Source organism: Haliaeetus leucocephalus, unplaced genomic scaffold (assembly GCF_000737465.1).
Source record: "Haliaeetus leucocephalus isolate CR32 unplaced genomic scaffold, Haliaeetus_leucocephalus-4.0 Scaffold340, whole genome shotgun sequence".
Classification (NCBI taxonomy): Eukaryota; Metazoa; Chordata; class Aves; order Accipitriformes; family Accipitridae; genus Haliaeetus; species Haliaeetus leucocephalus.
This window is the reverse complement of record NW_010972776.1, coordinates 386,451-414,276: the sequence shown is the minus strand read 5'-3', so window position 1 is coordinate 414,276 and position 27,826 is coordinate 386,451. Positions and strand designations below refer to the sequence as shown.

At 45.5% G+C, this 27,826-nt stretch overlaps 1 protein-coding gene across 3 annotated transcripts; it reads right to left on the bottom strand.

Annotated features, from left to right (window-relative positions):
• Positions 1–24,477, bottom strand: HEPH (hephaestin). Of its 3 annotated transcripts, XM_010572355.1 has the most exons (20): positions 24,300–24,477; positions 21,787–22,031; positions 20,853–21,065; positions 20,090–20,269; positions 19,408–19,662; positions 18,087–18,255; positions 16,703–16,842; positions 14,146–14,277; positions 13,346–13,557; positions 11,521–11,671; positions 10,991–11,203; positions 9,975–10,185; positions 9,561–9,700; positions 8,569–8,700; positions 7,496–7,602; positions 6,525–6,750; positions 4,884–5,023; positions 4,355–4,517; positions 3,144–3,176; positions 1–1,520 (listed from the first exon to the last, which is right to left on the bottom strand). In XM_010572355.1, the coding sequence occupies exons 1-20, from the start codon at positions 24,461–24,463 to the stop codon at positions 1,276–1,278; spliced, it is 3,471 nt and encodes a 1,156-aa protein (XP_010570657.1). In that variant the 5' UTR covers positions 24,464–24,477; the 3' UTR covers positions 1–1,275. The 3 variants fall into 3 exon arrangements, with proteins under 3 accessions (XP_010570657.1, XP_010570658.1, XP_010570659.1); XM_010572356.1 differs by lacking the exon at positions 24,300–24,477 and having other exon boundaries at positions 20,853–21,036; positions 21,787–21,916; XM_010572357.1 differs by lacking the exons at positions 21,787–22,031; positions 24,300–24,477 and adding an exon at positions 21,422–21,501.
• Positions 24,478–27,826: the final 3,349 nt, after the last annotated feature.

The window sequence follows — 27,826 nt, the reverse complement described above, 5'->3', positions numbered from 1 at the left end:
CTGTCATTAGCCACAGAGGGTTCAGTAGACAGCAATGCTCCACGACCATTTGTTTATCAAGACAGGCCACTCCATCTCTTAACATTTGCGATTCTGTGCTATCCAAAAAGGCAAGGCTCCCCTTAGTACAACCCCTCGTTACAGCAAACATTCCCTTATCTCAGGCTGCACCACCTCACACTCCACAGACTGCAGCTTATTCGCTCTGCACTGCTAAATTCCACCAAACTTTAGCTTTCTCCCTCACTGTTGCCACATTTGCCTGGACAAACCTGCCATTGCACCACAATGGGGTAAGGACTCCCTGACTTCTTCTGTCCCAAGCATAAACTCCAGCTCACACAGGACCGAGTCTTTGGCTTGGCTCACAGCAGTAACATGGCAACAGCTCAACTCTGGAGATAACTTCAATGAAATGTATTTGAAAGAAAGAGAGCAAGCCACATCACAGAACATCACAGCATCCTTGACCCTGTTGCACAAGGAGCTGCACAGGTGCTGAGGTACAGCGCTTCATGCGCACAGACCAACAGAACTGCAATGCAGGGAAGTCACCAGGATGCTGTGCAGCACTCGGAAAAGCTTCTTCTCCCAGCACAAGACACAGGATGCCCGATATCAAAGCACATTGCCTGGGGTGCTGGGAGCAAAAGGATGTACCACAGCAAGGCTGGTGGTGAGGCACAGCTGTTGCCATGGTCCTTGTTGGAGCTCTCTCACACCATGACGTGTGCTGCCCTGAATTTGCATCTGTCCAATTACTCAAAAAACAGCAATCCAAATCTAAATTAACATTTTCTCTTCTGTATTCTTAATTGATTCAGAAAAATGAAAATACTATCTTCCCCCTTCAGATTAATTACTTTAAAGGCTCACAGTTTCTTGGGAGACAATTCCCAACTCAGCTCTGGCAATGGAGCAAGACTGGAACCTGGCCTAAGCTAGTCTGCTGAGAAAGACCAAGTGGAGTTATTCTGCAAAGAAGAAAATAGGGGAAATGTCTCCTCTCTTTCTTGGGGAAGAGGAGTATTTTAGAAGCACCTTTTTACTCATTACTTGTCTTCAGTCAGGTCAAAGGGTCCTCAGATTTCTCCTGGACGGACTTTTTCTTTACAGAGTGCTGAAGAAGATATATGAAGAGGTCAGGGCTCTAGCTTTCCCTCCTTAGCTTCTAGAAGTACAGTGTACAATTGAAATGAAGCCCCAAAAATCTTTGCTGTAGGCAACCATCCAGCCTCTGCTCCAAGCACACAACCTGCAGTTTGTACATGGCTTTCATAGCCCTGAATTCTTTTTAGACATGAGTTTGAATCCGTCATCCAGGATGGACCTCCGATTGCGTCTTAACCTCTTTTGTCTCTCAAGATAGATGACCACTCCCAGGAGGAAGCAGGCGACCAGGAAAAGCACAATTCCTGCAATGGCTAGAGTGATGACTGTGGCCTCTATCTGCCCTTGAGCCAACTTAGCTCCAAAAACCATGATCTTCTGGGACTCATCCTTATCCTCAGGTGGCAACTCTGAGAGACAAACAAAAAGATAGTTCCAATGAGAGCCAGACATACCACAACTGAAAGGTTCCAAGAAATTTTAAAAAGGAGCAAAAAAAAGACCCAACACAATCAAAGCAAGTCAAAGGAGACCCATTCACCATCCATCTAACAGACCCTCATCCCTGAGGTCATACGGAAATTTGAGAATGAATGGTTCTTTTACCTAATCCACTCCATCCCAGGACCTTACCATGTCTCACAGCTATTCAGCCCAATCAGCTAACCACTGCTGTCCCCATTCACAAGGGAGGTGATCTGCAGTTGTGTGGGGAGTCAGTGGCTAGGCTAGGAACAGAAATATGGAGATGAGAATGAGCATCCGGACCAGGGCTGCTGCGAGTTCCCCACTCTGCTCCAAGCTCCCCATGCACAGGCTGTTGTCCTAACCACCACTTTTCAGAGTGCACTTGCTCAGTCATGCCAGTGGTGAGTCACTTAAGATCCTGAGCTCTCTTATGCTTCCTCACAGAGGCAGCAGCAACCTTTTGAGAAAAGTGGCTATTTGCACAGGTAACAACTGTTGATCAAGGTTTTTGCCTGGTGAGCATACACAGGCTGATGCCCGAGTATGGTATAAAACCAAATTATTTAATATTGTCATTACTGCTCTGACACATTTCCTACTCGTATTTACACCCAATTTTGAGAGGGGAAAACATTGTTGGGAAGGAAATGACTGAAATATCAGTAGGGAAAGAGTGAAGAGTTCTAAGTAGATGGCTGTATTTTCAGCTGGTCTTAGCTGGCTCTGAAATCAGCTCAGTTGGATTTATTCACAATGGCTGAAAAGTGGAGTTGTGGAGAAAGATGAAGAAAATCAGGGAAAGCAATCACCACCATAAACTATTCAGACTTTTACCCCAGAAAATATTAAAGGTATCTTATCTACTACTCCCTTTCTCCCTGGTGCTGCTCAACCAAACATCTTCTCACATCTGTTCTTCAAAATACCTGAAAGACCCAGGGCATGTGCTCTTTTCTTGGTGGAAGAACAGATCAGAAGGCAGATGTGCTTGTTTGTATGCTGAATCAGTCCCTTCAGCTAGTAATGGTGAATGTGAAAATTCCCTAAACCACATAGTCACTGACAGTCCAAGAAGGCAGGACAACTAATTTAAGGTGCCCCTTGGGTTTTGATCGAAGGGATAAGAAAAAAAAAAAACCAACAAACACACACCTCCTTTGCAACACCCTCCTTTAAAACGCTTTGAATCTCTGCCAGTTTCTAAGCTTGCACTCCCCTCTGAAGATGAACCCTTACATAGCAAGTACAACAGAATGTGAGGCCACTAAACTTTTTCACCTAACATGGTAAAACAAGCCTAACAAGCCCAACTTCCTTATTTTTATCATCAGAGCACAGACACTTGGAGGACAGATAAACAAACCAACCTGGAACCCTCCCTGTTATCCATCAGCAGCCAGGCCACAGACTAACACACTGGCCAGCCTGACAGAGGAGAGGCTGTAAGTGGTGTTCATGCTCCTCCCTTCTCCTCAAACAGATCTAAATCTGTACTGATCAGAGAGCTCCCTCCTCCTCCACCTCACACACACAGACAGTATTTAGCAGTGCAACATACACCGTACCTGCACTGTAGTTTACAACTTCAAGTGCTGGCTCTGAAAGGAAACAAAAAGAGGGTGAGAAAGTGTTAAGAGTCTAGAACACGCCACATTTGGCAAGGACCAGATCCAGAGGCAGCATGGTTTTCCAGGGCTTGCAGGTCTTTTCTCCTGTCAATGTTTTCCCTCTCTGCCACACACCAAGAGTGTTTTTGTATTACCTGCTTCAAGAGCAGACCCGTTCCTGCTGCACAACCCTTTATGGCCTTTGAAGAAGAGCACAATCAAAGGCTCTGAGCATGTGGTGGGCTGACCGCCGGCTGGCAGGTTGCTCACTCACCCTCCAGCAGGATCAGGAAGGGAATCAGAAGGGCAAACGCAAGGAAAAAAAAAACTTGTGGGTTGAGATAAAGGCAATTTAATAAGTGAAGGGGGCGGGGGGAAACACCAAAAGAAAACCCCACTAAACAAAACCCCCAAGGACCCAAGTGATACAAAAGCAATCATTCGCCACCAGCAGACTGATACCCAGCCAGTCCCTGAGCAACGGCTACTTTGGAAAAACTCCCCTGCATTTTTATTGCTGAGCATGATATTATATGGTATGGAATATCCCTTGGGCAATTCAGGTCAGCTGTCCCACCTGTGTCCCTTCCCTGCCTCTTGCCCACCCCAACCTACTGAGTAAGAGAGAAGACTTTTACACTGTGCAAGCACTGTTCACCAACAGCTAAAACATCAGTGTGTTATCAACTCTGCTTTGGTAACAAATCTAAAACACAGCACCATACGGGCTGCTATGAAGAAAATTAACTCCTTCGCAGCCAAACCCGGTGCAGAGTGTCACTCACCTTTGAGCACTTTCCAGTGTTTCCTGGTGAAATGAGAAGCCTTAGGATGTGCATTTAGATTACAGGTAATATTCTTAATAAGAACAATTACTAGCTGATGGCTGAACATTGCTTCTAAGACACAAGCTAAAATAAAACTCATAATAGTAATGTAGGCAATGTAAACCCCAGAAACCAATTTGTTATTAATTCCAGCTGCACACATTACCATATTGAAATGGAACATCTTAAATTAATGGTACTTAAGTAATTATCTGCTCAATTAACTGGCTGTTTATCGTATGTAGAAGAGTTGTAAGTGTGATGCAAACACTCAGAATTTAGCAGCAGTAGTAGAAAATGCTGTTCAACACTTTACTGTAACTATCAGTGATAGCTCCCTACCTGGTCTAGGCAAGACTGTGAAGACTATCTCCATACCAGCATGGATATGATCAGAGACATGACAATGAAGCAGCCATGTCCCAGGGTTCCCAACCAACATCTCCACCATTTCAAAGGTCCCAGGGAACAGATCCACAACATCCGCTCTGTAGCTTTTGCCACTCTGTTAAAGGGAATGGAGGCTGTTAGTGTGCAGTGCTCTCTGCATACTTTCAGAAAGAAAATTCTGTCAGTGTTTCTGGAGACCACTTTAATAGCTCAAAAAAAGATTTCAAAGAGCAGTTCCAGGGCTGTAGCTGGGAAAGCAAACACAATCTGGTAATGCCTAAGCCTAAGGAGGCTTAAGCTAGACATACCAGCACAATACAGAGGCTCAGTGAGTCAGATTTGGATGTGTAAAATCACATCCCTTTCCTAGTTAGGCGAAATTGCTGCAAAGTCATTCAAGAAGTTCAAGTCCATCAGAGTCAAGCAAAAGTGATGATACTGGTGGTCAGTCTCTGCTTTACCGTCAGCAGGATATTCTTACCTTGTACATGAAGGTCTCAGCATGAAAATGGACTGTGTGGACATCAATCTCCTGACCCATTCCCAGCAGGTACCAGTTCACCCACTCACCCTGGAACATGGTCAGCCCAGGCAAGTTCGCATAGAGCCTCCCATTGATTGCTGCGCAGAAAATAACAGACAGAGTAGAAAAGGCTGTTATTGAAACAGTGAAGACACTGAACCATCTCAGAGGAAGAACATGCAGGTCAAGTTAGATGCTACAGAGCTCACATAGCAACCAGTGCATCAACAGTTGGTGTCTTCCATATGACAGTCCCCCAAAAGTTTGGCAGTCTCTCCCCAGCTCAACTGCTTATCCACTCTATTAACAGATAGGAAAAGTGACTTGCATCCAAGGCCATGCTGTAGCTCAGCTCAAATCTCGAAAACTACCTCTTGCTGAAAACCTGCAGTCAGCCAGAGGTGGTTGTTTCTAGAGGTCAAGATGTGTAAAAATGGCCTTCTTAGGCCAATGATAGGAAATATGTATCTATCTGTATACACATAAATCTCTGAAAAATTTACTTGCTGAACAATGAAAACAGGTAAATCCTGCCAACAGTCAATCCTGTCATTCTGTGTCTCATGCTGGCTGCACACATTACATACTGATCACTTGTAAAAAAAAAAAAAAAAAAAATAGCTAAACAGCAGGACTATTATTTCATAATTAGCACAGCCAGAAGGAATACTGCTTTGACTGCAAATGCAGGAAAAGGACTGAAATAGTGAGTGAGATGAATGTGATGTCATCTGAGCATGAAAGTTTCCATGTGTGTGCCAACAGAGGGAATAAGACGGAAAGAGACACAATCTGAGGGCAGGAACACTGGTGCTTTGCTCCCAGATCTGCCATAAGCACTTTCTGTAGCCCAAAACAAGCATCCAACTTCAATGTTTTAGTTTTACTAGCTATAATATTGGGTTAACAATAACAACTTCATGGACATGTATATTTGGAGATTCCTTATATCATCTGTACAAAACCAGCAGTAATGACAGTATACATAATGCAACTCTTCACTATTCTTATCTCCACAACTGCCAAGAGACTTGTTTTGCTGAGAATACTTCAGATAGATCCAGATATAATATGGAGAAAGATTATCATACATAACATGTTAATTTAGAAAAATGCATTCATCCTACTGTGGTAGAAATGGCTTTTTGTTAATCAGCTAAAACAATTGAGCCATGTATTGCAGCCACATAGCTTAGCCAATTAATTTGAAATCTAGCATATTCTAACAGTCCTGAGACAAACAGAATGAAATTAGTCTGACAAGTTAATTTCTCGTTTGATTTTATTTCCTGTTCTGAGTCACTCGGACACATCAGAGATTAACCTCTCTGGCCCGTATCTTGCTATTCCTCCTGACAGGGACAGCCATAATGATTAGCCTTCATTGTAGATCAGAGATTTGTGCCATATATATGCTGCAATATTGAGAACAACAGACAGTTTAATTCTGTTCATGCCACTGACAATGGAAAAGGATGAAGGCATTCACTAGGAGTCAGGCTCTTGCGTTTTGGGTGGCTGACTACTTATAGAGGTCGCAAAGTCAACATCAACTTTGCATACATAGTAATGGGTGCTCAGGTGCCTAACAGGCATTACCATGCATTTTGTTGCTTTCCACAAATTTGTCATCCAGCAGGTTGATCTCCTTGTGATTTCCCTTACTGTAACGTTCCACATTCTCCTCCAAGTACCAGGACTGATTTTCATCAAAAACCAGGAACAGTAAAGCAAACTCCCTCTTTACATCCTTCCTGATCCCATCGGACTGCAGTGCCCCTCTCCGGCAGATCTTCAGGGGTCCAATCAGACCACTGTACATATCCTAATCAGAATGAAGGAGAAAAACATCTGAGGCAATGACCTTCTCACTCTCCCTTTTGTACGCAGTTCTTTGCCTTTCAGCAACCGTATTTTCTGTTCCCTCCATCACCCCACTTAAAACACACAGTAGCACCGTTTAAGTACTCTTATTGGTGAACATCAGCCACCAAAGCACAGGAACAGAGACTATACATGCTCTTATGAATGCAAATCCAAAAGTCATAAATATGAATTATATCAAAATATTCTCCACTCTGTGACTGGAAAAACATCTGCAACTTGAGATAAAAAGGCAGCGATCTCTGGGTTGAATGCAATGGTTTGTTGCAGGATCCTCCAGGTTGTTTCCCTGTGAAATCAGTGCTATGACAACTGATCCTAGCAGTGCTCAAATCTTCCTGCTTTAACCATGGGGCCTAATTTTGGACAACTTCTGCCTTTCTAGATTAGCCCTATGGCTCTCACCAATAGAAACCATGACTGATTGGGAGATGTTCTCATACAAGGTTAGTGTCAAGGAGATGGTGGAATTGTTTTATGAAGGTTTGTGTTTGGAAAAAAGAAGGACAAACATCAGGACAAATCTGGAGGATTTCCTCTCCCAGGAGGACACTGGACATGTCACCAGGTAGATCCTCTACCTCTCGGCTGGGCCAATCTCCAAATTGCATTCAGCTCACATTGTTTTCTAGAGGGGGAGAAAAATTGGTCTAACTGGGCTTTTCTGGTTCTAACTTTTATTTTACCTTTACCGGGTCCACCACGGAGTAGTAGATCCAAGGAACACAGGCTGAATCATTTGGCCCTGGACCAGATCTCTCAGGAACTTCCCATCGGTATGTCACAATGTCACCTGAGTGACAGAGAAGGACCATTAACACCAGTGTGATACACCCACTTGCCAGCTTGCTGAGCAGCATGCAAAGGTAAGCAAAAAAAGATCCTGTCTCCAAAGTGTAAATTCATTTCTGATTTCATTGGACATTGCATCTTCCCTCCCCAAACACTGAAAAACAGGATGGAAGCTCTCCTCTCACAAGCAAAGCAGAGGGGTCACAGGATGCACACACTATCTGGTACCAGCACAACGCTGTTTTATCTGCCACCTTTGAGACTGGATCTGACCAAGGAAATTCCACCTCTCTTCAGTACAGATGGAGCTTGAGATGATCTTTCCTCTCTTTGAAGTATATTTATGATGCTCATTCAAATTAATTTTTAAAAGTATTGGTTTGCATATTAGTAATACATGTCAGAAAGATAGGGCCCAACTGAAAACCTGTTTGGTGCTTAGACAGCCTGTGCAAGTCAAAGGGGACCAAACATGATACAAATTCACATCTGGACCATGAAACAAATTGGTGATTTCATTCAGTGTCCCGGCAAGCAATTGTGAATTTCTCCTATTTCATACTGTTGTGCACACCACAAAAAGTATAGGTCCCAAATAAGAGGGGTAGGCTTCCCCCATCATGGGTGGTCAGCCTAGGGCTACCAAGGACTGGCTGAGCTGTGAACTGCCACCACCTTTCTCCTTCCTATAGATAGGCCATGCTCAGAGGAGGGGATAAGGCTGCACACAGAAAGGTTTGTGCTACACTTATCCTAGAAGTCAGAGCAGATAAACTCCCAGGGCTGCCATTCCCACACAAATGGTATCACTAAAACCACAGTGAACTCAGGTTATTGTTCAGTTCTAGTTCTCTACCATAAGAAAACAAGTACATCTAAGCCTACTTAAGGAAACCAGCCTAGCTATAGGCTAAAATTAGCTTTGTAAGCCCATACAGGAATACGACTGGAGACCACAGTGACTTACCAGGGTTTGCTACTTGTGGCTGTCCTGTCTCCCTTTCCAGCACCCCATGCGCATGAATGGAGTAGGGTCGTGTGGCGTTGTTCTTAAACACGATGTTGAGAATATCTCCCACTTCCGCCCACAGAAAAGGGCCTTGAGATAGGAAGAATGTACTCTGAGACTAGCAAAAACTGTCAACATATCTCCTGAGGATATTCCCACCTCTCTCTCCACACTTTCTCCCCAGAGATATTCCCTTATAATATTTATGGTGTTCCCCTCCCTCTTCTCTACCTTCTCTCTACCTCCCAAAAAGAGAACTGGATGTCAGTCCCAATTCAAGTAAGTCTTAGAAAACCAGACTGCGTGTTTCACAGTGAGAGAAATGAAAGTTGTTACACATTTTATCTGTGCCCAGTACAGCCAAGGCTTGATTTCTGAATACTGCTATGCTAAGTTTCACAATGTCTTGATCATCCCTTGCTGCTCATTTCAAAAAACGTGGCAATATTCAACTTGGCCTGACAGTGCCACAAATCAGAGCTGCAGCCTATTTTGAATGGCATATACTGCCTCAGCCTTGCTGCTCTGGCACCACTTTATAGTCCTGGGTTCGTAACAGTCTCCACAGACTTCCATCGGTCATTGTAATGTGCTCCTCTACTTCGCAAGGCCTGCCTGCTTTTGCCTCAAAAGCATTTCTCTCACAGCTACAGATTTTCACCTACATCTCTCAGACTGCTCTCTAGAAGTCAGCTGTTATTTCTGTTCTAGTCAGAGAAATGCGGGTGTGAAAAATGCTTTGCCTAAGACACGAAAGGAAGCTGGTGCAAAGGCAGGCATGAGAACCCAGTCTTTACTACAAACAGTCTGAATTTCTCCTCACCTGTATACACAGCAGATGCCTAAACATCTTGGAGACCTTCAGATTACAGCCCTTAGCCACTGAAGCCCTAGAGTCCAAGTCCCATCGCTGCATGAGTGAAAGATGTACCATGTGCACATACCCTTACCTAGTAACCCTAGGTGTTCGTCACCATTTATCCTGGCCTTGGGGGTCTGGAAAGTCCCATCAGTGTACTCCCTGTAAACTGCTTTCTTGTACCTGGAGCCAAGCAGTCCATTCTCGTTGCTCAAAAATACATCGGCGTAGCTGAGAAATGCAGAATGAGTGCTGAGATACCCAAAAACTCACGGGGAACAAACAGCTAACTTGTGGCAGGGGGTTCACTAGTTGAATGGGTTTCCCAGAGACCTGCTTTGGCTGCAAAGGTGGGCACAGTGACACAGGGGGCTGCAGCTCCCAGCAGCAGCACCACCAGCAGTGGCATATGCACAAGGTCACAAGATGGCCAAGATACGCAACAGGCTTCACCAAGGTCTACTGAAAGACTTTGCCAAAGGCTTCCCCAGAAGAAGGGCTCTACCTCTCTGCAGAATGGTTGTGCCGTTCCCTCTCCCAGCTTCGGTCAGGCATGTAGTCCCACACCACCTCCTCTGCCACGATGTAATATGTCCGCACTCTTTGGTACTGAAGGGCAGGAGCAGGATCCCTTTTTCCACACTTGGAAACGAAGTAGCGTTCCCTCATCCCAGCCTGGTAGTGATTGCTCGTCTGGCAGTAGATCTCAAAAATCCCTGAGGGAGGCAGCACGAACAAGGAAATCAGCAACTTTTAAAGATCCCAGGAAACAGCTGCTTCCCATGCAGAGCTTGTGACGTGGCTGACATTGGTATGTGCGTTGTGCGTATCTGTGTTTGTTTAGGGAGCTTGGTTGCCACTGGCCAATAAAAGGAGTTGTTAGAGAAACTGCGGAGGAATGGCAGAACAAACTCCTACAGAAAATCATCTCAGGAGGCTTTCTTACACAATAACCAGCTTATTAAACATGAAGAAACCAATAAAGCGACATAACTGTGCCACCACTGCTGAGACACTGGTTAAGTAAAAGATCTAGCCTGCGAATGCCAAAGGGCAGGAAACAACCAGCAGCTGAGGCCATCACATTGTGTGAATGAGACACGGTATTGTGTGCCTATCCAGCAAAATGGGAAGATTGGGATCTGTCATAAATGTGAATCTTTGCAAGCCATGGACAGGGGAGTTAAGCTCTGGCAACTGTCTGCTGCTTTATTCTGAAAGAGATGTTTGCATGTTTCTATGGGTCACAGGCAACAATATCCATCAGGGCTGTTACTACAAATATTTATTAGGAAGTGGGAGCCTAGAGAATCAGTCTGGGACAATATGGGACAAAATCTCCTGTTCTTCTCCAGAATCAGATGCAACTACAGGAGCTGGGGCCTCATAAATGGGACCAAACAGGATCTAAAGCACAGCTCACCCTGTAAGAATTTACACTGTGCTAAAGAATCAGCCACAGGAGCAAATACCACAATGGGAGACTTTTCCTGCTGCTGAGTTAGATGTGCAGGCACTTACCACTGTTATCAGGTTGCATGAAGGCAGTAGCAAATGTGTGGGGGAACAGATTGGTTGAATCTCTCCGCATTCCATTCACCTGCAAGGTGTTTCCCTGAAACACAGCTCCATGTACATCTGCTTCACTGCCCAAGCCCAGAAGGTGCCAGGACACATTGTCTCCTTCACACACATTCAGCCCAGGCAAGTTACCAAACATAAACCCATTGATGGCTGCAAAGGAGAAAACAATTAACTCTCTGCAGGTAGATACCAGCCAAGAGATTAATTTTGTGCATACACTTTGACAGGGCAGGCCTGCCAGTGGAAATGTAGCTTGCCTGTAATTCACCCCTGAATACACTCAGAACATGCTTCCTGAGACAGCTGTGCTTCTTGTCCCACATACCACCCACTGCCTCTGGCGTCACTTGATTTCAGGCCAATACAACACACAGACACTCCAGCTTCCCAGCTCAGTCTTTAGGTGAACACCACCCCACATTTTGCAGGTTCATTCCTGCTGCATGCAGAACAGCATCAGGCCATACCATGCATCCTGTTTGATTCCTCGAACCCATCATCCTTTTTCACAGAAGTGTCTTCCATTCTCAAATAGTACTTTATGTTTGCGTTTAAATACCAGCTGAGGTTCTCGTCAAACACACTGAAGAGAAGGTAAAATTCTTTGTCGATCCCTTTCTATAATTACAACAATGGCTGTTAATTTTTAAAATGCACCAATTAACTATCTTTACAGTTAAAGCTGTTTTGCCTGGCTCTCATGTTCTCCTTTACCTTAAAACTTGGCTCATTGAGGGCCAGAGCTCTGTCCCTTTACTCATGTTGAAAATTCCCCTTTTGTTCCATGAGAGGCACCACTTGTAGATTTTCTGTGATATTTCATGTGAGTAAAGTGATCAAAATCCAGCCAAGGATATGAAGTCATTGCCTCCTTCTCCCACTACCCCTATGTCTACATGTAGGTTTCACCATCTGTCCAAATCAGACCTGAGATCAGAGCCCAGCCCACAAGGCAGGCTGATGACTATGTTCCACCCCTCCTTTCTCCTACCACAGGTCTGGATCAGGGATTTTTTTTTATTACCCTAAATCCTTGAAAATGTTAATTGTCCTAAGAAATGCATTCCAAAGCATGGTGTGTTTCCCCACTAAAAGAACATCCTCAGTGTTGTCCAGATTCTCACTCTGGTATCAGCTCCCTCAGCTCTACCCAGGAAGACACCCTGCAGAGAGGGCTAAGTGATTCCCAGTCTGGCACACTGTGCACGAGGAGTGGCCGTGCACCTTTCCCAATTAAGCATTCATTAAAGGGTTGCCAAAGATAGTGTAGCCAGAATTGCTGCCCCAGGTGATTCTTCCCTGTCCTGCCTTTACAAACAAGTCTGTCTGTTTTGTTTACACCTTTTCAATACCTGCAAATGTTTTATTATCACAGCTCCTTCACATAGCGGGCTGTGTATATTCACAATCCTTTCTGCTCAGAAGATTCACATTTCCACCCTGTGTAGCATGCTGATCTCATCTGCATTCCTAATTTAGCTGCATCTTGCCACCACTGAAAGCAAACTCCTCTAGGGAGGCTCTCATGGCAGCTGTTTTCAGACTTGTAAGCCACTCCCTGATCTACACCACAAGGTAGGCAGGGTGGCAGGAGGTTGTTTTTCTGCCGCCTACTTTTTCACAATAAGGCTCTGCTAATCTGTCTTGCACTTCCCCAGTATATTAATTTACTGTCTCCCCTAGACTTACTGCCATGAGTAGACTATCCCTGAGTGAAATTCCAAGAGGAAGTTCTAGTCACCCTTCAGATTTCACCTCTCTTTCATCAAAAGTATAAAGACAGACATGGATTTTCACATGCTTTTTTGTAGTTAGCTCTGCTTGAAAATGAACTGATCTTGCAGAAGAAATGAGGGTCACCCAAACCTCAAAGCATTGTATCACTCAAGCAAACCACCTGTAAGTGAAAATGTCTTTTCAATGTTTCTGAGACTGCAATAAATATTCCACATGCCTATGAAAGCAGCCTGCTATGCAAGTCTCAGGACAAAAGTAACCTAAAGTCACATCCAAGGTACAGTTGTTCAGCCAAGTTTGTCTGAGTTTTAAAGCAGAGCCCAGAAACCATTTCAAGGGCAGCCCTTGGGAGCCCAGAACACTAGCCTTTCCCATGTGAGACCTGGGCACCAGCTGTCCCAATGTTAACCTGCCTCATGGCTTTGATTCAACTCTCCTGGACTCACACTATTGTACGTTTGTTTCCATTATGTCCCCTAATGCTTTGCTGATGCTTCCTTTCTCTACATGGAAGCAAAGAACCTGGTAAGAGCATGGCAGGAAAACCCCTTTTACCTGTTTGTTGTTGCCATCCAAAGTGCCCGGCTTGCAGATGACCAGAGGCCCTACTAAGCCCGAACTGGGGTCTTTGACAGGATTCACAGCCGAGCTGTACATCCAGGTCAGGCAAGGAGGGTCGCTGGACATGGGCCCAACGTGCTTCGGCACAGTCCAGCGGTATGTAAAGTTGTGCAGCGGTGCAACAGAAACCCCATTCTGGGACAGACCTTTAAAACAGAGATTGGCATGGTTATTCCCAAGGTCCTGTACAAACTTGGTTACATCTTCTCACCAGCTACATTCATGTCACTAAAATACCCAGCATCTCTGAGGTGAGATGTGGGCGTGTTTATAAGGAACACTCAAGAAGGGAGCTGCTCTCAGTACCATGTAAATTCCCCTTGGTGCCACACCAGCGACAGGCATGGCATCAGGAAATAACAAAGTGGATCCAGCTGCAACTGGGGAGATGAATGTTGGAAGCACATGGTCATCTAAGCTGGAGTGTGCTGGGCATGTTCCTCTGCTCACAGGGTCTCAAACAGCTAGAAATGGTCTGAGCTTTGGTTTAAAATTTTCATCTGAAAAATAGCAAGAACTGTACTCCCTCTGGCACCCTCCCTGGGCACCAGTTCAGTGGAAGGTCTCCTTCAGTGAGGCCTCAGGCAGGCTCAGAGAACCATGCTGGCTTCTACCCAGTAAGACATCCAGTCCTTCCTGGCTGCAGAAACTCCCCAGCACAGAGGAGGTATGGGCTGTGGAGCTCCATCACCAGCATTAGCATTGAATTACATGAGAAAAGGGGGGGCACAAACCATCATGGTACCGCATCCCTTCCCACGTCTTCCCATAGGACACTCCATGAGGCTGGATGCTGAAAGGCCAGGAGGCTTTGTTAACAAACATCACCAGGATGGTGTCTCCAACTTCAGCTTTGATCACCGGACCTACACAAATAGCAGAGAGAGCATGTCAGCAACAGAGCAACTCCCCGGATGACCAAGTGAACCGAAGCAGCCGGGGACACCTTTCACCCAGGTTGAGGGGAGCAGAAGACGCAGAAGAGGCGGATGCCCCACGTGTCAGCACCGCTTAAGGCCGTTCAGCCCTGACAGCTGGAACAGGGGGCTGACAAGAATTGCCTGAAAGCATTTTGGGTCTGCAGGAGAACTCAGAGAGGCTTCAGGCCTTCACAGGAGGAGTAACAAAATGGCCAGATGTGCTGAAATGCTCCTGGGAAAGGCCTCTGTCTCTCGCCCACCTACATAAGGCCCCCTCAGCCTTCAAGGTGTGTGCATCAGGCAGGCACATAAAGAGGGGTGCGAGATGCTCTAAACCCACCGCTGTCTCTGGGAGACAATGCCCCAGCCAGCTAGACAGGAACCACGAGTCTTTAATATGCCTGTTGGTTCCCACCAGCCTGCAGACCCCTGGGTCCACAGACTGCTCCTGAAAGCTGTGGGAGGGGATGAGGAAAGCTGGGCTGCTGCCCAGCAAAACCAGCAGAGACCTGTGCCTCGATGGGCCTCCACATGCTCAGGTCCCCCTGCGGAGAACATCCGAAAGCCACGGGTAACTGTGGTCTCCCCAGGCCCTGCTTGGCACCCCAGCAACTCCTGCCTTGGGGCTCAACATCTCCTTTGGGTGGCACACCAATTCCTCAGAGGAACCCCAAGCTGAGCCCTTTGTTAACAGACTGCTCGCCTTCCTGATATGCAAGAGGGCTCGTCTCTCCGGCCTGGAGCCGTGTCCCTCTCCCCTCCATCAACTAAGCCTTAGGGTTTGACTGCTCCTTGAAGTTCAGAAGGACCACGTTAGCACACTGGTCGACCATGGGGCAATCCCACTGCAACTCTTCCACCCATAAGACTCCCTCTTCCCCATCCCTCCCCTCTGGGATGGCCCAGACTCCACTCCCACTGCTCATTAAATGTCTCAGGCAACTGATGTAGGCCATAAAACCAACAGACTCGGAACAAAAAGCAAGCAACCTGCTGCATGGTTAGTGACCTGGATAGGCTACCCACAGCGTCTGGTGAGCACACAGGACTTTGGGCAGCACCACAACAAGCCACTGCGAGGGAAAGCACGTGGAGGGCAGCAGGAGCAAGCTGTGGGGTGAGGAACCGTCAGGTGCCCACAGCTGGTGTGCTTAAGAGCCCCATGAAGAAAAGTGACAGCGCTAACAACCAACCACGCAGCCTTCCCCACAGTACAGCTTCGTGTATTTTAGGGCAAGCACAGGCAGCATAAGCCACCAGTGCGTGCCCGTGCAGCATGGGTTATCCACACTGCACCACACCACATTCAGCAGCTCCCTGTTCCAGAGCTCGGTCGTTCATGGCCCCATATCTCTTCTAGACATCCCAACCACTTTATCAAGTCTGCTTTAATCAGCCAGTTCAAATGACTTCATGCATCTCCCCCCACGGATGTCACTTGTTTATCTGACCCAGGATTTTCATCAATTAATCCTTCAGTGGTTTTAGTTTACCAGTAGAAAATACCTGTAATTTCTTTGTAAAAAGTCATATCCGAGTTTTCCCTCAGTCACTTGTCTTTCTACAGGAATGGGGCTGTTGCTGGTAATGCTAACCCTTTTTTTTCTCCCTTGGTTCCCAAGGTCCAGCAAGATGCCGTCAGCTCCTGACAGTTATGCTGCATCTCTCCTATGCATAACTCCACCACTTAACTTTTATTCAGCTGCTTAAACTTCTTTTTTGCCCCTCTCCACTATTCTCTCCCCAACTCCCAGTCTGTATTTTACTCCATGTGCTCTCTCCTTCTGTGACCTCTGCTGGCATTGCTGTTGCTAATTTCTGGTGTCATTAGAATATTAGTCACTGCTGACGCAGGAAGTTGGACCACACCTATATGCTTCTACCATGTACGTCACAGCCTTCACACACAATTCATTTGCCCTGCAGACTCCCTATTTTCTTCTCTCATCATTCTTCACCACCCTCCCTGTTACCTGGCTATAACAGAGAGCACACTCACTCAGGAGAGGAAGCCTTCTGTGAGAAAGTGGGGTTTGTAGCATACCTTGAAGATGCTCAGTCAAAAACACACAGCTGGGGGCTATTACTGTGAGCAGTTTAGCTCTAGTTACAGATACTATACTGTGTCCCTCAGCCCTTACTACTAACCTCTAAAGACTGCCCCAGCAAAAAAGCAATTCTGTCTATTCCACCATCCCACATCCTCCGTCTGTCCCCCCTCACTCTTAGATGTAACTGCTGTGAAACACCTCCCCTGTGCCACTCACTGCACCATGAAACAAGAGGATGATTACAGCCAACTGGTACACCCGACATTGGTAGTGTTCTCACTGACACTGAAAGAAGATTTGTGTTGCTGAATGGTTCCTACCAAGTATCCCAAGGTGTTTCTCTTCTTCCGATTGCTGCTTTTCCTCACGGAAGCTCTCATCAGTATATTCCACGTACTTTGCTTTCCAATAGACTCCACCAATTCGGTAGGGGCCACGCTTGAAAAACTGCTCAGCAGGGCTAAATGCAAAAAGCAAACGTCAGGTCATTTCTATGAAAATTAGTCCTGTTCTCCTGCTCCCTCCTCACACCCCTTTGGCAATGCCAGCAGCATCTCCAAACCAAGCAGCTTTTCAGACAAGGACAGCATCTCTGGTTTGGAACAGAGCTTGCTTCTGTGAAGCTTTTTCATCCTACAGATTCATCTACCCACTGTGTTCAGGGAGCACCTCTGGCAAGCAGGTCTCTCCCAGCTGAAACAGCCGGGCTCAATGGCACAGGTCTGAACAGCATCTCTATACAAGCTGTGCAAAAGGGGGCAGTGAACAAAACTGCAGTGCAGTAAATAAATGGAAAGGCAGTGCTAAAACACTGAGTTCTTCAGAGGCCAGGGGACAGCCCAGGGGACAACTGCGATCATAACTGAAAAAAATCCCGACACAACAGCTGTAAAGAGAGACTTATTTCCTCCAATACCACCCTCTCCAAACACACAGACAAATGTAACATGCCTCACAGGAGAGGCAGCTTAGTTACAAGGCCGGCTCACAGGTCTAAGGAGCTTTCAGTTCTAAGGTCTGCAAGAGAGTTGCTGCATGGCTTTGAGTAAATCATTAACTGCTCTGCATTTCTAGTTCTCCATCTAAAAGAGGTGTATCCTCTCCAACAGCTTCCCAAGGAAGGGAATGGAGGAGGAAGAATGTCTTTGTTTCAGTTAGCCAAAGTTTGAACAGGAAACCACGCACCAACTGCTATCACAACCATCTGCCATGGGATGGAAGGCTGTCATTGAGGTCACTGCATTTGATTTCCTAGAAATTGCTTGCTGCAGCAAGGCTACACTGAAGCACATCTGCAGGCTAGCTCTGCCACCCCGTGTCTGCTGCAAGATGTGCTTTCTTAATAGTTCATCAAATATACGGATCTGTTCCTAGGTCAGGCACAGCAAGCAGAAATTAAGCCCAGAGACAAATGTGGTAGCTCACGTAACAAGCTGGGACTCCTGGCATCTGTGGGTAAGGCTATGAAACACAGCACACTTCTGCATGAAGTCCCCTGAGGTACCTAGTACTGCTCTCAGTACCATCTAGCTACAGCAGCCTACATTTCCAGATTGGGTGATCTGCCTTCCCAGGAAATGTACGCCACATGAATTGCAGGCATGTATTTTGATAAGAAAGAAATTCCACATTTTCCTTAGCAGCCTGCCTGACACAGAGCAGAGACCCCCAAACACTGCCCTAGCCCATCAGTCTCTTGCTTACCTGCCTGCCTCACTCAGCCGTTTCCCACTGCTTTGGTCAAGCCCTGAAGGTCCATAGTCCCACCGCACTTCCTTTGCAGCTATGTAGTATTTCCGAACTCTCCCTTCCAGGGTGGATGCTGGAGCTTGCCAAGAACAGGGCCGGACTTCATAGAGTGCCCCCATCCCAGCTGTTCAAGACATGGAGGATACACACACTTAATGTCTCTCAGCCAATTTGACCGGGCAATGAACACAGTCCCACCTTCCTACTATGAACTGGCCATTTTTCCTCTGTTGTCCCAAAAGGCACATGGCTGGGAGAAGGTGATTAGGTGGTTCCCACAGTAAGGGGTTTTCTGTGTTAGTGAGCAGAGCTTCTTACCTTAGATATTGGATGCTATGGAAATATGGACAGACAGTGAATAGAGCTTTCTGCTTGTCCTGGTTTCAGCTGGGATAGAGTTAACTGTCTTCCTAGTAGCTGGTACAGTGCTATGTTTTGAGTTCAGTATGCAAAGAATGTTGATAACGCTGACGTTTTCAGTTGTTGCTAAGTAATGTTAGACTATAGTCAAGGATTTTTCAGCTTCTCATGCCCAGCCAGCAAGAAAGCTGGAGGGGCACAAGAAGTTGGCACAGGACACAGCCAGGGCACCTGACCCAAACTGGCCAACAGGGTATTCCATACCATGGGACATCCCATCTAGTATAGGAACTGGGAAGTGGGGGCAGGGAATTACTGCTCAGGGACTGGCTGGGTGTTGGTTGGCAGGTGGTGAGCAATTGCCCTGCGCATCATTTGTACATTCCAATCCTTTTATTACTACTGTTGCCATTTTATTAGTGTTATCATTATCATTATTAGTTTCTTCTTTTCTGTTCTATTAAACTGTTCTTATCTCAACCCACAAGTTTTACTTCTTTTTCCTGATTTTCTCCCCCATCCCACTGGATGGGGGGGAGCGAGTGAGCAGCTGCATGGTGCTTAGTTGCTGGCTGGGGTTAAACCACGACACTGCTCTCCTCAGATGTACCATGCAAGTGCCTCTTATAGGGGCTAGACCTCTTAAGGCATGGCCTCATCTTAGCTTTCAGCTGTACCAAACTCACTGTCTTCACCACTGACCAATGTGGAACATCATACAGTGGTACAAGTCATCCCCACTAAGTCTGGCCTGCCCATTAATAATCAAGCCACCCCAATTTATACAAGACAAGGAATCACCCCATTCATCTAGGGACATTTTTAGTGGGAATGCTGCCCAAGGCAGTGTCCCCTATCACACTGTACGTCACGGGACCACACTGGAAGAAAAAAGGGAGGCCACAGAGTGCCTTACCTTGTATGTGATCATTGATCTGACAGCTCAGTAGCCATCTCCCAGGGTTACTGGGGTTCATGTCAGCTGTAACAAAAGTGGCTGGGAAGAGGCTGGCCACATCTGTCCTGTGGCCTCGAATATTGAGCATTTCTCCATGGAAGTAGGCTGTATGAACATCAATTTCATTGCCCATCCCGAAGAGGTGCCATGACACATAATCCCCAGCACACATTGTCACCTCAGGGAGGTTCCCAAACACATAACCATTAATAGCTGCAAAACCAAGCAAGCCAAAATCAGAGATTAGAAAAGGGGCCTTCACAGCTTCTGCCACCAGGTCACAGTACAGACATGTTTAGAGGATGGACCTAACCAGAACTCATCCTCCTCTTCTTGTTCTGGAGATCCCAGCTCTAGAACACATTCCTAAAATTAAGTGTATTCAAAATATCCAAACAACTAACAAAGGCTCATTCAAGCCAACAATTAAATCAAAATAACAAGTCTTTTTTCCAGAGTTGTTGCACTGTCCCTGTGATACTGTTTGCTTAGCACATGATCTCAGAGCTTGCTGTCTCCCTCCTCCCCCTCCACTCACACCCTGGCATACAACAGCAGAAAGTGCATTTCAAGATCCCAGAGCACTGACAGCCCTGGAGTGTCTGGGCAGAGTCAGTGGCTTCACAGAGGTGACACTGACCATGCATTTTGTTGCTCTCTTGGAATTCCTCATCCTCTTTGTCTACAGAGCCTGGATCTGTGCAGAACAATGCTATGTTCTCATCCAGGTACCAGCTTAGGTTCTCATCCACCACACTGAACATCAGAAAGAAATCAATGTCCACATCCTGGCGTCTTTGAGAACTGCCAGTCAGTATTCCTAGGGTGAAAAAAAAGATGAATGAATACCCACCCACACAGAAAAGCAGACATCAGTCAAGGGATTAAAACACCAATAGAAGAGTAACTCTTATCACACAGATTAGAGACAGATGCTTTCCTCACCATCCTAGCACAGCTCACTGCTGAATTCTAGTAAGCTCACTCTTTTCTAATATATCCCTGCTAATACGTTTCTCACACCCAAGCAGCTCTGCCACTGCATGGCTGAACTGCAACACCTTCAGTGTTCTTACTCCTGCTGAAATCAAATAGTCCTCATTTTTTTTTAATACACAAACTATGCCTTGGACAAGATTCCTGCTTTTAACACAGATTCAGAGAGCACTCTCAGATCAAGAGGCCTACAAGCTCACCTGCCCAGCCGCTAAGGCATAAAGACAACATATTGACCAGAACCCAGCTAGAACAGAGGTACTGTCTTCTCCACTCATGCTGCATTTTCCCCTGAAGCTGGGAGCTGCCCACCAGAGTATCTTCTCATCCTTTCCTCGTTCAAGTCACCACAAAATCTTCACAGTATGAAAATCCAGCCCTCAGCTGCTTTCTCTTGGAGTTTTTACCTTTTTTGCATGTAAGTAATGGCCCAATTAATCCAGATGCAATGTCCTTTGGTGCATCAATATGAGAGTGGTAGATCCAGGTCAAGCAGTTTGGGTCATCAGCAGTTGGGCTGTGATCTTCAGGGACAGTCCAAGCATAGGTGTAATTCCCTCCTGGGAAAACAGCATCATCCTTCTTCTGATCCTGGGGGGACATATCAGGATACAGGGATCCTAGAACAATTGAGCAATCAACATCCATTCAAGAAGAGCAGAGATGTCCACACATGTAACCTTATACTGAGCTGCTCTCAGTAGAAAGCCACACATATATACTTGGGTAGCAGATTTTAAAGTGAGACTCACCATCCCAAGACTGAAATATTGTTTAATTATCATTCTCTCAAAGAGAAACTGAGGCACAGAGCCATTGTAAGGCAACTTGCTCAGTAAATGGGTCAGCACAGAGTCAGAAATTCCATGATTCCCATTCTGCCTATTGCTACTTTGCCTTCAGCTCTGCATGTGTCACAGTCAGCCTCTCTACAGTCTCTAAGGGTGCTTCAAATAGCAGCTCTTTAGTCTCATACTTCACCAGTCTTGTGTACTCCCTGAAGCTCATCACATTCGTGACTCATACTACAGCATTTCAAATAATGAATATAGCTCTTTTCCTTCTGTGCCACTCTCCCACTGGCAAGCTTTGGAGGTTCTTCTAAAAATTAAGTAATTTGGGCTGTGTACTGTATCACCCAGGTCAGGAAACTACTCCCAGACCCACAAGCCTGCTAACCCAACATCAGGTGATTTCACTAAACACCTAAGTGCAGCTGCTTTCCAGCAATATAGCTTTGGGCTAACCAAGTCTGCAGCTTTACAGACATCTCTCCTCAGTGCATACTCCCAAGTTCCCAGTGCGAAAAATCTGTCTCCTTTATGGCAGTGGCTTATTTACCTTCAGAGTCTTTTTTGTAGAAAACACCATGAGGGTGGATTGTATACGGTCGACTAGCAAAATTTTTTAGGTGTACTTTAATGGTATCCCCCACTTCTGCTCGGATGACAGGCCCAAGGAACCCCAGCCAGCCAGGTTTGGGAATCTCAGTGGTGTATGTGGAATCTGTGTATTGCTTATAGACAGACTTCTTGTACGTGCTTCCCACCCTGTCTTTGCCACGCTGGAGGAATGTTGAGGCCTTGCTGTTAAATTCAGAAGAGGGAAAGGCATCATGAGTCATGCATCATATAAAACAGCTGGTCGATAACACAGTAGAGTGATGACAACACACAGCTTTCCCAGGTAAGCCTGAAAGCTTTGGCATTACAGAGGACTGCCTGTGCTCTACCCTAGCATGCTCTAAGCCGTCCACGAGCTTCCTCGTCCCACACCTCTTACTGCTGTGACACAGATAGCACAGCCTGCTTGAGAAACAGGCAGCACTGGCTGTTAGACCTGTCTGCTTTCTAAGGATGTGAAACACAATGGGGGACACCAGCACATTCACAGCTTGGTGAGCCTGAGACCACAGCCACAAGCATGGCCAGACACCTCCTGCCATGCACGGCCACAGCCTCATCCCCAGTTCTTCATGAACAGACACAAAGTGCACCCCTGAACTGTGCAATGCAAACAAGGAATGGGAAGGATGGTGCTTCTCTGACAATCACATGTGGGTGACACAGGAAAGACCAAAGCCCTCCTCATGCTGGCTTCAGCCTTCATTGGGCTTTTAGAAACTCACTTCAATGCCTTCATGGCATTTGCAGCTAAATCACAAGAGAAGGGGGGGGAGGGGGAAGTCTCCTGAGCTCTCTGGAGAAGACAAATTTCTACTTAACAGATTCTGAATTGCTTGTAGAATGACAGACAAGTCAGGCAGGTATGTACCCAGCACGTAACCAGCTTCCAGAGTTAAAACCTCATAGAGGTACTAAAGTTCAACTCATGAGTATATTTGCACTTTATGGATAATTCTTAGTAGATAAGAGATGAATCATGGTCCAGGTATTAGTGGGACCAGCCTAAATGAGAGCTGAGGTTACTCCCCCCACTTCCCCCTTAGTATCAATCACCCTGCAGTAATATAAGTAGCCCTGAAATACAAGCAAACTCTAACGCACGAAGATGAACAATTGAGACCAAAACATTAAACATTGCCCTTGTCGTTCAAAATTCTGAAGGGCTGCACTCTAGCTATACAATCTAGAACTCATCCCTTTGCAAAGTCATGCCTACAGCCACTACTAGCAAAGAGTTTACAGATAATTCATACTTTATTTTGCAGATCTGCCTCATTTTCCCCCCCACATAGTCCATTTCTTCCCAACAAAAAAAATTCTTCAAGCATTTTACTACCTCTATCATTCTTATCAACATCACATCCTTTTCTCATTGCTAGCAATTTGGTTTCTGCAATCATTGTACAAGTCCCATTAGCTAACTGTTTGCAGTGACAGAACAGTTTTTAAATCACTTTTAAGTTTAATGGCCTTGAATTTGATTTCCTTCTCTTCATGTATTGTGACAGAAAGCAAACAAAACCCACTGCATTCGTTATCACTGCAGGAGTCAGCAATAACACCTTTATTAATCCTGAATTTTGGGGGGTTTCCTTTTCTGTGAACTAATTTAAGTCTATTAAGCATCTCCAGAGAACAGAGACTTTTCCACACTAAACTGACAGACCTTGATGTTTTTCTGTGAACCCCTCCTATTCCTGCTGTGCTGTTTCTGAAAGATATGTACAAACCCGAGCGTTATTTATTATGGAGAGGTAAATGACTGAGGGCAGGTTAAGAAATACATGTTATTTGCTATAGAAAATGGGGGGAAGGGAACACAAATGCCTTTAAAAAGCTGTGGAAAGCTATGAAGAAGGAAAAAAAAAACCACCAAAGAAAAAAGTTTGGTGTTTTGAAAACTAAAACCAAAACCTGTTTTTGTAGTGACTCAAAGTAATTATTGCAGTTTCCAGATTTACCTTTGCAACAAAAACAAAAATATTTTTTCAAACAACCCCTAAAATTTCATGCAGGAAGTTGCATTAAGTCTAAGGCTTAAAAGTCCATTTAAATAAAAACAAGCCGGCTCTGTGAAGTCATTTACATCAAGGTGAAAAGTCATTATGCCTCAGGATAGTTCCAGCTGGTGATCAGCTTGTGTAAGAAAAATGAAACCCCAGGGCAGAGTATGGCACAATCTGTTCTATTATAGAGTGTTTGTACTTCCTTCTAGTGTATGGGCACTGGCCACTGGATGCTCCATTAAACTGACCATTCGTTTTCTCACTGATACAGTTTCTATGTTCCTTTGATAAAACAAGTTAAACATTAAGCTCATAAAGATCAGACATCTATCAGATCATGTCTCTTGCTTGCTTAGATGCCCCAGAATACTTGCATGAAATTACTCACAAAATTACTATTTTAAGCCAGAACCAGACTAAATTCTAACAGAACTAAACATACAGGTTATGTGCAATGCTTTGGTTAGCGAGTACGTTCTTTCCTGTTGGAGCATAGTTCCAGTTCACCTCATGGATCCCCAGGTAATAGACTCGGGTGACACCGCCAACAAACATGGGTGACAGCATCTGGATGTAAAGCAACAACAACCAAAACGATCCCATCATAGCCTGAAGATGCTTTCGGAGGTTACACCTATTTGGGAGAAAAGAAAAACAAAGGTAATGAAGCAGAAGTAGAATATGGCCACATGGTTTGAAGGTACTGGACATTCTGAGAGGGTATGAAGAAATTGGGTAGAACTCCTATTGGGATCATTATTCAAATACCCAAGAAGGAAATCACTCCCATAACAAAATTAATGCACAAGGTGGATGGAGATTGTACCTTGCTATTCAGTCCCCAATACCAAATGTGCTTCTCTTGTCACAGTTTGATTAACCTTTTTTTTGTCCGTAGTTCTCTTCCAAATGCTTTGTTCTATAGTGTTGGGAAAATCCCACTAATTCAGTAAGCTTTCACACAGTAGGAGATGAGGTGAACAGATTCACAGCAAGGGCTATGTTAGCAGAAAAGGCACCTGTAAATCCTATATGCTGTGTAATTGTTGTCTCAGGGCAGCGGGGTCCTGAGCAGAAAGTGCCACGTGCGCCGGAATGTCAAATGACTGGTTTTTCACCACCTCTGATGTCCCAAATCATCTCACAGGACCACATACAAAACTCATGGAAATACTCCTGAGCAAGTATCTTTATACTTTAAACTGTTGCCAAGATGTCTCTGTTCTACTAAGCCACCTGAGGAAGTATGATTTAGTCACTATGAAGTAATTTTAAAATTTAACTTCTTTAAAGATTACTCTTAAAGAATGGTTCTCTGTAATCCAGGCAGTGCATCTCAAATGGGCTGCACAAGGCTTTTTGCTTAGTCTAGTTCCATTAAATATTTTCCCCATGATTTAGATCATGAAGTAAGGAGCTTAGTCATAAAACTTCCATTCAACACCAAGCTTGGTGAGAATAAGCACCAGAAATACTCTGAAAAGAGATCCAGGGCAAGCTGCAGAAATCGTCTGAAATCATCAAAATATAGTTCTGTGAATACAAGTCCAAAGAACTAAGTGTATGAAAGAGAAACTGATGCAATACAGGACAGCAGAATTACACCAAAGGATAAGAAAATAGTTTAGGGTTAAAATGTACGACAAACTAAATAAAAACCCACATGAAAATGCTGAGAAAGATCTCATCCACTGACATAATTAACAAAGCTGGATGTAACCAGTAATCAAACTGCCACCTAAAACAGACGTCCAGCTGTTGAGACACCTAACAGCAACTTAGAAAGTGTTCAGCAGAGAGAAACAGACAGCAAGAGAATTAGAAAAATGTGACCTACCAAGAAAGCTTAAAGGAATCAGTTTTCTTTAACTTCAAAAAGAAGGGAATGGTGACATAACACCACGTCAAACACAGAAAGGTTTGTTGTTGGTTTTTTTTTTTATAAAGAGGTTGTCATTATCTATTCTCCCCTGTCTTTGGTAATAGTGACATGAATATATCAGGTTTATTTGCAGCAAAGCTGGATATTACATAAGCTTTCAGCTAGCACAGCATCACACTAGAACGGCTTTCCTAGCGAAGCTGGGAAATCTCTTACCACATCCAATACCCAGTACACAGGATTCAACACCAGCACATGGCAATGGACTAGTTACCTATTCATATCACTTCCAAACCTGTATTTCTGATTTCCAAACATGCTGTACTACCCTCAGAAGCTAAGGATAATCAAGTATTACTGATTCCAAACAGTCATTAAATTGAGAAATTGAGAGAAAGCCTTGGAAAAACCTTCTTTCCCTCCTTTCTCAAAAGGGGGCTGTAGGGATCACTCTAAATCTGAGATGTTTTTGATCCATCAACAGATTATAGCTCTGCTCCAGCAGCAAGCCCTTCAGAAGGTCCCTGTCACACATCTGAAGACACTTGGGTACAGAACAGCCCCTTCCCCGGGGTCCTAGCAGAGCAGGGATGATGGCAGAGTGCTTGCTCAATCCCGCTGCTATGCACCGTCCACTAACCTTCACTGACCTTATTCCCTGCTACTGCTGCTCCAGTAACCGGTGCTGCTCACAGGCAGGTGAAATACCTGCCCTGACCCACTCGTTCTGTGCCAATTAAGAGGTTTTGAAGCAAGGATTTTGGAAAGCTGTACCTGTGCTGTGTCACACACACACCATACTAGCAAAAGGCAGTGGTGACAGCAATGAGGCAGGACAAAGCCAGCAGTGCCAGCCCTCAGCCCAAAACCTCCCATCCTGTCTGCACACACCCTGCTGGGAAGGGCAAGGGGATACTTCTGACTCAGCCAAAGAAGCGGCCTTCTTGTCAACGGGGGTCAAAGTATGCAGGAGCAGCTCCCTGGGGAAAGTGCGCCCAGTGCGTGAGGTGGCCATCATCAAGGACTGGGAGCCACTGAGCCCGGGGAGTCAGTGTGGGCTAATCTTTATATCCTCTTACGTTAACGGTTTTTGCAAGCAATATCAAATCCTAGGAAAGGGCAAGGCTTAGACTTTATACCAAGGGGGAACAGCAACTCTTAAAGTTGGTTGTGGAAACTGCCTACTGAGACAGATCCCCGCTGCGTCAGCCCACTATTTCTACATAGCAGAGTCCCCGCTTACCACATCAAAGCTCTGCACTGCAGTATCAGGACACTTATCAGATAAGTCAGAGACGACCAGAAGTCATGGCAATCTAAACGCCTTGTGAATGTGCTCTGGCATTGTTGCCTTACTGAGGTTTTACAAAAGTCCTGTCTGGACCTCAGGCTAGAGTCTGATTACGACATCGCACATACCTCTGTGGCAATTTTAGGAAACAGCAAAACAACATCATTCAATGAAGATGCAGCAGGCTAGACTGATTGTGTTCTCACAATCTCTTTACAGCAACTGATCACCATTTAGTTACTCTACTACTGCAAGGCGAAGGAAACCAACAACCTTAAACTCATGTCAAAAAAGTTAATTTTTCCTTGAAACGTATGCCTTGATTAAAGAAAAAAAAAAACCACCACAGCCACCCCAAACTTTGTATTACATTCATCCCCGAACCTTGATACTTTACAGCAGAATCCTTGCTCCCCGGACTGCCCTTTGCCGATTCACTACTAGTACAGGCATTGCGAACAAATGGAGAATCAGACCTCGGTCTCTTTGGTAGCTAACCAACCTCCACTTGATCAAGGCATACGGGCTGACCGCACGGCTCTTTCCCGACACCTGACTGCAGAGAAACCATTGCCCAAGAAAGAGGGAAGAACAGTATAAAACGAAGGAAGGAAACCCCTTACCCCTTACTTGCGGAGCAGAGCTGGACGCGGGCTCTGCGGGAAGGCCGAGAGCGTCGGCTGGCAGCCACCTCCGGCGGCGGGAGCCTGCGGGCTGCGGCCGCACCACGGAGGGGACAAAGTCTGGGCTGTAAAAGGGCCGCTGCCGAGCCTCCCGCCGGCGGGACGAGACCCGG